Below are 11522 nucleotides of genomic sequence, written 5' to 3' on the forward strand. Positions count from 1 at the left end.
GGTTATGATTAAACAATTTTTTTTTCGTTTTTTTATAATTTTTATTTAGCCATCATACATACATATACAAATATAAGCCGCTTTAATTTTGTAGAAATATTCGGTTATGGTAATTGAAATACTTTCTTAATACAAGAATTTTGAAAACCCTAATCAAATCATTTTATTACAATTAATGTAAAACTTTAGTTATTTAGTTGGTATTGGAATTTCATTGCTTAAAATTTCTCAAAACAACCTTAGCCCGCTTATTAGTTTCCAAGCTCATTAACTACATAGCATAAAAGATCGTTGGTAAAAATTACTTTGTATTGCAATTTCATTAATCAATTAATGTTTATTCTTTTTTTACTTTTACACTTTATACACGTTTAAATATTGTATGCAAAGGACTAAACATAAAACATAGCACAAATAAACCTACAACGTACTAGTACATACATATGTATATTTACATACATACTATATACATATGTATGTTTAAAATTAAGCTACACTCTTTGGGCTTAAAAATTAAGGAAATTTCGTGTTATAAAATCTTCGTTAAACATAATAATTTCAGTTTTTTATAAATGCTATAAAATCGAATTTAAAAAATATATGCTTAAGGTTACTGTTAAAATATGCAATTGACTTTTATGAATATAAATATGTATACAATTACTGACGCTAAAAGAAAACAACCACTTTCAAGCGTTAAGTCAGCAAGTATAAGAAATTGCGTTGCTAAAAATTACATATCCTCCGTTTCGGACATTTCCAAGTCGGAGTCATCGAAGTCGATGATCTAAAAAAAATAAAAGTTGTTTAATATTTCTTTTTAATATGTTTTAAAAATATTATAATTATAATATATATATAAATATGTATGTATATATGTACATATTTTTTTTTTAATTATTATTTCTCTTTATTTCACACTCACCGCACTATCCAATGCCTTAAAATCAGAGATGCCAGTCAAGTCTTCTAAATATTTGGCCGTTTCGAACGCTTTGAATAAAAATGCATTGCCTTGCGCGCGATATTCCGCAATTATTTTCTGCGAATAGCAAAAGTGTGAAATATTCATTACATACACATACATAATAACATATCCATATGTAGATATACAAACAGTTAGTTATTAATAAAACTACTTACCTCCGAACATGCAATGCACTGGGAGAATTTCTGCGTTGCCGGCAAAATATTTTCGAAATTGCTCAGCTGCCCGCGTATCGAGTGCGGTATGACGCCGAGTAGCCCCTCTGGCTCCTTGTAATTTGATTTGCCGTTAGCACAATAGTAGGCGGGTGCATGGTCGCGCAGTGGATGCTGCAGCAGTGACACCAAGAGTTCGACTGCATAGCTAGCGGCAATACACGATACACCTGGTCGTGTAACGGTACATTGCTGATCCAGTGTGCGATCCTTGAGCGACTGGAGTTAGAAAAATATTTGGAATGTTAATTCGGAATATAAATTTAATTGATATTTATTTAATATGGTTTAGAGTACATTTATATCCACAAATTTAGGAGAGCATAAAGAAGACATTGGTTACTTTATATTGCCGTGGAGGAGCTATGGGCAAAAGGTGTGGAATCTCAACAAAGGGGAAGTCCGCTCTCAATTAATCTTAGCTTTAACCTGCAGGACCACTAGTATTATTCATCCAAAAGGAGCTGAGGAGGATGAGGAGGAAATATTCAGGCACGTTTTCTGCCATTCTTCAGCGTTTGTAAGACTGAGGTTCAAACATCTCGGTAGTTTCTCCTTCGGCGAATCAGAAGTCATAAAATATTACCCTTTAACCTAACCTAACGTGAAATGAGAAGGCTGCTCTGCAGAAAACCCCTGCGAAAAGTATGGATCAAAGGTTCAAGGGAAACTTTTTTAGACGTTTTTTCTCGGGTCTAAACTTCGAATAAAATAACATATAATCATATTTATTCCTGTTTATCATATATAAAAATTGTCAGGTTTTATACTTTGCAGGTTTTGCATATTTTCTTATTACAAGCAATAAATTAATTGAAACTAGCTAATACTGGGGAATACCCTTTAGTTAGCTTTAGTAATTTATCAGAATTACAAAAAAAACTTAAATTTTTCAAAACTATCCACTAGTGGAGCTCGTTTAACATTTGGTACAGGTGTAAGCGCCATGTTATTGAGTGTTATGGTCTGTTTTAGTTAACAGTTAAGCAGAATGACGTTTCATTCATGTTTATACATTCGGTGAATGTTATTTTTATAAAATACTCGGCACTGGAAAAAATACAAAAAGAAGCTGCATTTAGGTTATTAATAAAAAAATCTGTATATGTAAATATATGTAGATACATATGTAAATGAATGCACATGCATGTGATTGCAATTTGTAAATGTTTAGTATGAGTGACTATTATTTGTTTTGAGTGCAAAAGTGCCCGGTGAACACAACGAAAGTGTAAAATTTTAAGACAAAACAGAGAGAAGAGCGCCGTGGCATTCATATCAAACGGTGAGCAACATAACAAAGAGTTAATAAATTGCTAAGCTGCGTGAAAAGAGCCAAAAGAGATAATTGTTAAATGTGACGTAAGAAGAAACAAGTTTCAAATAAGCAAACAAACAAAAATTTAATAAAAACATACGATTACAAAAAGTGAATTAATTAGAGATGTTAGCGGGCACGCACAACACGCAGGCAGCAGACAAATGCGAAAATGGTATGTACAAATGGCAAAAACTGTTTGCGGTGTATTTTTGTGTAAATAAGCGTAGTGAATTCGCATAAAATAATTATTTTTATAATGAAAGTAATAATGTTTGCATACTTAATTTCGTATGCAGTCGCTGTGGGTCATGCGAAACTATTGCGACTCGAGAACACATTGACTGGCGCGCTTGTGTTGACTGCAGACGCTATCGGAGGTGCTGCTACGTGGAATTAGCAAGCATGCGATTGAGCAGCAAGTGCCGGTGGGAAAATATTAACAAAATGACAAAAAACGTGTGTTTAAATATCTGTTTTGTGGAAAAGTATGTATAGTAAATAAATAAAGCTGGTAAAACAGCTGAGTATTTTTATGAGTACGGAGTGTAACAGCAAGTGCAACAGTTGTGTTGAAGCAGAGTTATAAACAGATACTAAGGTGCGAGAGCAAGAAACAGGAATAAATTAAATAAAGAGCAACAAAGAATATAAAAATTAATAGTGAAAACAAGTTAAAAGTTAAACAACAAAACATAAAATAAAATAAAATCGAAAATACAACAATTAATAACAAAAAATTTTCCCGCAGCACCAAGGAATTCCAGCAACTGTTTATTTAATGATTAGATAAAAGTCAAAACAACAACAAATATACTAAGTCAAAGCCCAAAAGTTACACATACGCCTAGTGGCGACTACACATACTACGATAGCAGTAAATGAAACATTATCAACGTTAAAGCAGATATGTACTTAACCACATACGTACAAAGTACATATGTATGTATGTATGTAAATATGTATTTATTAAAACTTTAAAATATCTAGGCAATACGCTGATAACATTCGCGGTTTTTACCTTTCGCAGTTGATTTTTGCCTTTTGCGAAGTGCGGCCAAAACCGTTTTGTGTTGTGAGAACGTGCGGGTTTATAATAAAATCAATATAAATTATTAAAAAAATAAAAAAATTGATATAAGCAAAAAATGTTAACAGAATTTGCGGGCAATTTGGCACATCACCTGGAATTTGGTCATGCCTTGGAGATTGTGGCGAAAACCATAGACAGCGCCTCAAGGTAAACGGCGAGTGTGCTTGCTCCAGTTCAACATATGTACATATGTGTGTATGTATGCATAAACAAACGACCATTTCAATTAGCTGACACGCATAAATTTTGGCAAAACATGTATTATACCATATTTTCTCACGCGAATATAATTTCATGTGTTTCATTTGTAATTACAATAAATATTTGAAATAGCTGTGTATTTCAAAAATTCGTATCGTTATCAACTATCAGTGATGAGCAATACGCTAAGTGACGTGTTAGACAAATACATGCAAACATTTGGCAGCGTTTAACAAAAGTAATGATAATGTAATCTACTTTCGTAATAATGAATAATCAACACTGATTATATACACATTTATGATTTTATTGACCGCAAATATTTAAATTTAACTATTGATAAATTTTTAGACGGTGTGAGTAATGTTTGGGTTATTATTTACACATTTGTTACTCGCAACTAAAGTAAGAGCCTTATTAATATAGAAGTTATAAAAAACATGAAAACACAGCTTTTTGGGTAAAAAGGGTCGTGCGCAAAACTTCAGTTCGATATCTTAAAAGCTTAGAGACTATTTTGCGTATATACAGAAGGATAGACAGCGGACATGTCTCCGACGTTTCCTTCTGTGTGATTCGAACTTCATGATAAACTCAGTATACCTTGTTCAGGGTATAATAATAAAAAATATATTTAATTAATGTAATAATTTGCATACAACTTAGAGTATTTTTAAAACTCCTTTTAGAACACTTAACTGTTGTCCATAAAATTGAGGTTGAGCAATGAACTTAGTTGTTATTAATGTTAAAAATATAAAATGTACTTTCATAAAGGTGTAAAAATATTTTGTTTCAATTTGGACGAAAACTCTCAAATAAGTTACTACAAATGTAATAAAGTCTTTTTTTTGCCAGACAATGTTAGGAGACTAACGGCTCTCTCTCCCTTTTTTATTTTTTTGCGGAAGAAAAAACAAATTTCTCAATACTCGGATAATTAATAATTCAATACTAACAAAGTAAAATCCCAACCCCTTCAGACAACCCAGCTAATTACACAAATATCAATCTTTAGTTAGTCGTTACAACAACACCAAACAATAGAGCTCAATATTACTGACAGCAGCTAATAAGCTACTGAGATGATCATACCTCAACGTTTTCCAGATTGTTGTAACAGCATTGAGTCGGGTTTTGATTTGAACTTAATCATATAACTTACAAACAGAGAATAACGAATTCAAAACTGCCGCAAAACAGGGGCTAAAGAATACTGTCTCTTATCTAACCAGCATAAGAGGCCTTTCGCTTAGAATGCTAAAAAATTAGTTAATTGGTGGTTGTTGTAATTGTAATTGGTAACAATCAACGGTATAAACTTAATTGGTAGTATACATTTGGGCGCATGAATAAAAATAGGAGAAGGGAAGGTAGATTCCAACAAATATTAGCAGTTTACGCAAACAGCTTGGGCAATGCTTTGTGAACTACAAAATTTAACCGTTAGAAAGTTGAAAAAAGTCGTTTGTTTATATACATACATACAAGTAAGTAAATAAATCGTGCAATTTTTGACTAATTAACATAATTAATTCGCTTCAAGATTCCAAATCAGTTTGTCGACGGCCAAATCGGTGATAGATCCAAATGCCGACATCGGTTTGCGCTTCGCTTGCTACTTTCGCAAGGATATAATTGTGCGCAATGCACGTATCGGTGGCGTGTGGGGTGCGGAGGAGATACATGACATTGAAGGTCATTCATTGCAGAATCCCATTGAGTCGGGAGAGTTTTTCGTAATTTACATACTCGCTTGTGAGGAGAAATTTCACATAGCGATCAACAATCGGCCCTTTTGCACATTCAGATACCGCATGCCACTCCAGTCGCTGCGCAGCATCGAGATAAGCGAGCAAATACAGGTGATTAAGCAGGTGGATCATCGCGCTGTCTTTCCCTATCCCTGGCCAGCAATACAATCATCCGATTTTGGCAAAGCTTTCAGTAATGATTCACCGATAATGTTCAGCCCCGGGCATTTGATTGTGATAACCGCGCGTTGTTTCGATAATAAGAAGGGTCAATTTATAATTAAGTTTTTGGATAGCGACACGAAACGTGAGGAGCTGCATTTCAGCGTGCGTTTCGATCAGAAAGCTGTGGTGCGCAATTCAATGAATAAGGCCTTTGAGTGAGTCTACTAAAAATAACTATTATAACAATTTATAAATTTCTTTTCAATACACACATTGTATCTACACAGATTTGGACAAGAGGAGCGCCATGGCGGTTTTCCATTCGTCTTTAATCAGCAATTCAAGCTTGCCATCGCGTTTACGGAGCGCGAATTCCTCACCGCCGTGGACGGCTATAACTTCTGCAGCTATGCCTATCGCACAACAAATGTATTTCAAAATCTTGTCGGCTTCAAGGTCACATGCATAAATGGCTTGCACATGCATGTGACGGGTGTGGACCACTTGCAAATGGGTGACCCCTCTTGCACGGGTTTCGAAAAGTATTCAAAGCACGACTATGAATGTGCTTAGCACCAAACATACCGTAAAACAAATTTTCTTGTCTCACGCATTGAATATAAGTATAAATATTTTTTGTACAAAACTATTAGTCATACATAATATTTCAAATAAGAAAAAAAAATCGCCTACGAATAATACATATTTTTAATGCTTGTACTCACATTTCCTGGCGCTGTGACGTCGTTGCAGAAGTAACAACCCAAATTGCCACCACCGATACACTTCAGATCACCTAAATCTATTGGTTGTGCAGCATCGCCAGCTGCTTCGTTGTTTGGCGAACCGGCGCCATGACGCATCACCAAGTAGCTGTCAAAGCCTAATGCGGCATTGATAACTATCTGTAAACAAAAAAATAATATAGAAAGGTAAATAAAAAAAGGGTAATTATCATCAGAAATTAAGCAATTGCAGCGTATCACTCTACACGCACCTTTTGAAAAGTATTGCCCAGCAGTGTGGGCAGCCAACGGCTCTCGCGCGAATCGGTCAACAAGAAAATGGCATCATGTTCTTCTACTAAACTTTTGATAGTGTTCAAATCCTCATTGGTTTGTTGCTCCATCGATGCGCCTATGGTGTGACCCGGCATAGGTATTTGCATGACATGCCCCGTGGAGACCTAAAAAGTGAAATACATAATTTTACAACTACAAATCACCACTACAAAGCTACAAAAATTTACGCACAGCAGTTGGATTGATTTCCTTCACGCGCTTGGCCGCCGTAACCGCCTTCATTGCATTGCCAGCAATGGCGTCAGCGTGCGTGTAGAGCGTTTGCCGCAATGGATTTGAATAGCTGACACGACCATTATCCAGAAACGTTAAATGCTTAAAGCCCCAAGCGAGTAAATTGCGCGCCACATTACAACCGAGTGTGCCGGCGCCAAACAGTAAACATTTCGTGTTCGCAATTATGTCTAAATTCAAATCAGGCACTAAACGCCATTTCATCAGTTTCAAATTCAAGTTTATGGCACTTTCGACTAGACTGGAAATTATAAAAAAATATATATATATTTACATATTTTTAATTATTTTGCTGTTACCACGTGCAAAACTTACATTTTAGGATCCATGCTGTCCCGCATCGACACCATACGTGGACCCATTTTGTTATTGCGGTTGGGTTCCCAACCAACGAATGGCGTGCTCTCATCAAAACTCACCGGTTCGGTTTGTAGCACCGTCCAAACGAGGCTATTGCCACAATTATTTTTACTATCGTAGCGCAAACCCAAAAATTTCACCGTTTTACCAACTAGGTCGGGACTGTATTTGTAATAAAATAAAAATTATAAATATTAACGAGAATCAGGTTTAAATTTAACTAACCATTTGTAAAAAATGAACGCCGCATATACACGCATCAGCCACGAGGGATGCTCGTATTCACTGGGGTCCGCGAAACCAAAATAAAGTTCATCACTTTGCTCTGCTAATGCCGTACTAGTTGCAAGTAAATCTTTCAGTGTATAAATAGTATCCTTTTCGTTGCTTTTGACTACAAAAAAATTTGGCTTTTGTGTTTGACTTTTAAGCAAACTTTCTAAATACTGCAATTCTGGAATGTCTGACAACGACTGTGGCGAGCAACCATTTTCAACTTTTAGTGTTGGTGTTAGTGGGCAGGGAAATGCAAACCAGTAGTAGTAATTGTAAGTAGTTAGATCCTGAAAGGGTATAAATTGTACGGCATAACAAAAAATTAATTAAAATAATATCAAATATTATTCTAAGATACATTATTACTTCAAAACATAAAAAAGAACGAAAAAAGTTATAATACCGAACAGATGTCATTGTTAAATCGAGTTAGTTCGTCAAGCTGACCATTTATAAATATAAATTTTATTTGGCCCTCGACGTTTTCTTTTGGGTGTTACAAATGTCAGTTTGCTTCTTAATATTAATTTTTTTTCAGCGTGTAAATATTAGTTCTTCTCTACAAACATATATATTACGAATACAACGGTTGCAAAAATCCACCCCGAATATTCAAAAACAAGTGACGTCATAATTAATAAGGTATATATTACCGCAAATGAAAGAACAAAGAATCGCGCAAGTAATTTGGGGTCATCCAGTACACGGTCAGTTCGGAAATCATCCACCAATTTACGCCCCTCTAACCGCAACAACTCATTTTTATCACAAGCTTTGAAGTCTTCAATTGTATTTTTGTTGTACAGCGTACCGACGGCAGGGTAATATAGTCTTGGCGCCGTAAAGTCGCTGGAATTTGCCAAGTGTTTTATTTACATTAGCAATTAGCGCACAGCTATCTTAGATTATTATGTTGTTTTTTGCTCATCTTATATATGAACTCACCCGTTGAAAGCAGCATAATCTGTTTCTAACAGACATGCCTTTGCGTTGAAATTGGTGTAGTAAGCAAAAATGGGCTTTGGCGCATCCGATAGTCGATCATGGTTCAATTTAATATCAGACAATTTGTGCCAAAATGTTGGATTCACAAAGGATTGCAGTGGTGCATATTGTAGGACGGTTGGGTCTGACATAGCGCACTAATTTTAGTTAACTGTCACTTTTAGATAACACTTAATTTGATAAACTTTCTGTGCTGCTGATAATCCAGCCGTCGTCGTCGTTGGTTTTATCTCAAATATACATCTAGCTGGAGCAGCTCTGTAAAAATATTGTTCTTTGTGTCTACTCACGCAAGCGTATTTTACGTTTTGTTTATTTCACTTCGTTCTGCTGGTGTTTTTGTGTACACAATGCCAAATCCAGACGCTGAGCTACTAAAATCAATATTCTATAGATAAAAGCAAAAGAAATATGTATTGTAATCAATGTTTCGCAAATAAAAACACAAACATTCGTAAGACGTAAAAAAACTCAAATCGTCAGCTGATAGAAACAATTGTGCTGCCACCTAAACTGAATTTCACGTTTTAACCCAAAAATTACACTTCGCGTGCACGGTGACCGATGTACATGAAAAGTAAGCAATAATTTTCATAACGTTTTTTTTTATTGGTATCATTATTTATTAAATTAATTTAAAATATAGCATTGATAATTTGATTTTGTACTTGAAAGATTTTTATTTGAAAATGGTGAAAATAGAAAATATTTGTTATTGTTGTCGTAACATAACATACATATGTCGTCTAAATAATTTTGAGGAACGCTGTCGCACACGCAGGCCTTGGTTGGGTAAAAGTTGTGTCATTCCGGTCGCGTCAAATATACAGTCCTTGGAACAAAATTCTATTGAGGTGTCAGTCCTTGATTTAGAATTGCTGTTCTAATAATAATTTATTTTATTATAAGTTTTCTTATAAATACAACTGAAATATTATTTCTTTTAAAAATTTAAAAACCTCTAATGTCCTATATTGATTTAAATTAATTAAGATATTTTTATGATTACATTTATAGAAAAGGTATTATAATTTATTCCATAATCACTATAGTTACATACAATCTTAAATTATAATTAATAAAATCAATGCGCAGAATAATTACTTAAATACTCAATGCAATATAAAATATTAAAAAGCAGTCTCGTACAACTGTGCAACAGAAAGTCTGCATGAAAATCACGCAATTCTCTTTTAAAACCTCACTTTTATCAACTACAATACGAATTTGTTTTTTATCACCACATCTTTGCCATCAAATGTGATTTCATCCACGAACTGTTTTCTATTCACACGGCACTGTACGCCACAACGCGTTGAGCCACAATTTTTGCACTCAAACCAACAACCTGGACACTTCTCATCCAAGCAATCGCAAATATCCATGCCATTATGACGCATGTGACCATACTCATCGTAAACAGTGGAACGTGAATTGGTTAACTTTCGTTTCAGTTTGCGCTTTTCACGATTTGATTTTTCAGGGTCAAAATCCTCTAGGAACTTCAAATCTTCCGAGCGTTCGCGTAGTCGCCGATCTGACTGTTGTTTGCGTGGCCGTTCACGCAAGGACATACGTAGTGCACCGACACCCTCAGTTAGCTCGCTATCAGCATCCATACTAATATGTAGTTTCCTATATTCTCTTAAAATAATTTTAGAATAATTAAGTTGAAGAAATAAATATTTTTTTAGTGCTAGCGTTGTAAATTTTAATTTTTTGACAGCCGGATTATTGATCAGCTGTTTAATATATCTTGTAGTTGCCAGACCAACATGAATTCTTAACACTTTTTAGTTGAGGAATTTAAGTGCAATAAATGCTGAGTGAGAAAATAAAGCAGTGTATCAATTATGAGATTGTTTTCTATAAATTATGTGCTGCCACTTTTTAGGGAGTTTTTAGAAAGCGATATATTAAAAAAATAATAATTATTAAAATAAATATAGAAAATATATTTGAACTAAATTCTTATGGCAATTCACTTCTTTCCATCAAAAATGCTTCTGACTCCGAAAATCTTTTATATATTTATATACAAATACATATATGTATGTATATAATATTTATATGTACATATATAATTATTTGTAGATATACATATATGTACATATTTACATCATTTTCACCTATTTTTATACATTAGCTTTTACTTTCGGTTAACAACGAGTATTTTTTGGCAATCAGTCTAAATCAATCTAGTCTTAGTTTTGGCATGAGCCAACTTACCACTTTCTATTTATTGTTGGAATTTGCTCATCGTCCTCGGCGTTGGTTTGTTTTAATGTATGTACCATATTTATTGCTTTCCAATTATGTACTTAAATGTATGTGGAAATAAATTTATTATGCGCACCTATATTTATAGTCTTTTGTATGTGTGTAGTGAGTTAATGGCTAACGCCAATTTAGCGGCTAAGGTGAATATAAAAATTCCAACACGTTCACTCACATTATGAAAGCAATGCATAGTTTCAATATAACAAGCGTTGCCTCAATAATGTGATAACTCAAATATAGAAAACAATTTATTTTTTTTAGAAATTTTTATTCCATAAATACATATTGTCACCTAAAATGCGAAACAAATCGAAAATCGCTGTTAGATATAATAACCAATCTATAACCATTTTATAACAATTATATAACAACAACTCAAAACTTGTTTCAATATGAGTGCATGATAACCAGTATATAACCATTTTATAACCACAACTGAAATTTTGTTTCAATATTAGTGGTTTCTATTATATTTTTACTTCGCCTGTAAACTAATGAAAAGTAATGTTACGTTATTTTACATTTTAGGTGACGTTATTTATATTCGGAAA

At 34.0% G+C, this 11522-nt stretch overlaps 3 protein-coding genes across 4 annotated transcripts; 1 reads left to right on the forward strand and 2 right to left on the reverse strand.

Annotated features, from left to right (window-relative positions):
- Positions 1-25: 25 nt before the first annotated feature.
- LOC120770529 (ubiquitin-like modifier-activating enzyme ATG7) lies at positions 26-9111 on the reverse strand. 2 transcript variants are annotated; one of them, XM_040098078.1, is made up of 10 exons: positions 8632-9111; positions 8340-8535; positions 7636-7973; positions 7366-7572; positions 6988-7291; positions 6732-6920; positions 6460-6639; positions 1144-1422; positions 926-1042; positions 26-787 (listed from the first exon to the last, which is right to left on the reverse strand). In XM_040098078.1, the coding sequence occupies exons 1-10, from the start codon at positions 8820-8822 to the stop codon at positions 734-736; spliced, it is 2055 nt and encodes a 684-aa protein (XP_039954012.1). In that variant the 5' UTR covers positions 8823-9111; the 3' UTR covers positions 26-733. The 2 variants fall into 2 exon arrangements, with proteins under 2 accessions (XP_039954012.1, XP_039954013.1); XM_040098079.1 differs by lacking the exon at positions 8340-8535 and having other exon boundaries at positions 8632-8758.
- Positions 2715-6397, forward strand: LOC120770530 (32 kDa beta-galactoside-binding lectin). Its single transcript, XM_040098081.1, has 4 exons — positions 2715-3471; positions 3552-3761; positions 5362-5949; positions 6022-6397. Exons 2-4 carry the CDS (start codon positions 3670-3672, stop codon positions 6305-6307), a joined length of 966 nt encoding a protein of 321 aa, XP_039954015.1. The 5' UTR covers positions 2715-3471; positions 3552-3669; the 3' UTR covers positions 6308-6397.
- A 521-nt stretch (positions 9112-9632) lies between the features above and the next one.
- On the reverse strand, positions 9633-10398 carry LOC120771361 (ARL14 effector protein). Its single transcript, XM_040099317.1, has one exon. It carries the CDS (start codon positions 10308-10310, stop codon positions 9906-9908), a length of 405 nt encoding a protein of 134 aa, XP_039955251.1. The 5' UTR covers positions 10311-10398; the 3' UTR covers positions 9633-9905.
- Between the last annotated feature and the right edge of the window lie 1124 nt (positions 10399-11522).

The sequence above is a fragment of the Bactrocera tryoni genome, chromosome 3 (genome assembly GCF_016617805.1).
Source record: "Bactrocera tryoni isolate S06 chromosome 3, CSIRO_BtryS06_freeze2, whole genome shotgun sequence".
In the NCBI taxonomy this organism is placed as follows: domain Eukaryota; kingdom Metazoa; phylum Arthropoda; class Insecta; order Diptera; family Tephritidae; genus Bactrocera; species Bactrocera tryoni.

Excerpts from the sequence above, each read along its gene's own strand:
- LOC120771361 (XM_040099317.1), bottom strand. The coding sequence starts at position 10,310 with ATGGATGCTGATAGCGAGCTAACTGAGGGTGTCGGTGCACTACGTATG.
- LOC120770529 (XM_040098078.1), bottom strand. The coding sequence starts at position 8,822 with ATGTCAGACCCAACCGTCCTACAATATGCACCACTGCAATCCTTTGTG. Across the intron at positions 8,536-8,631 it reads GATTATGCTGCTTTCAACGG|CGACTTTACGGCGCCAAGAC; the intron begins GTGAGTTCATAT and ends GGCAAATTCCAG. Across the intron at positions 1,043-1,143 it reads AGTGCATTGCATGTTCGGAG|AAAATAATTGCGGAATATCG; the intron begins GTAAGTAGTTTT and ends TGCTATTCGCAG.
- LOC120770530 (XM_040098081.1), top strand. The coding sequence starts at position 3,670 with ATGTTAACAGAATTTGCGGGCAATTTGGCACATCACCTGGAATTTGGT. Across the intron at positions 3,762-5,361 it reads ACCATAGACAGCGCCTCAAG|ATTCCAAATCAGTTTGTCGA; the intron begins GTAAACGGCGAG and ends ATTCGCTTCAAG. Across the intron at positions 5,950-6,021 it reads TCAATGAATAAGGCCTTTGA|ATTTGGACAAGAGGAGCGCC; the intron begins GTGAGTCTACTA and ends GTATCTACACAG.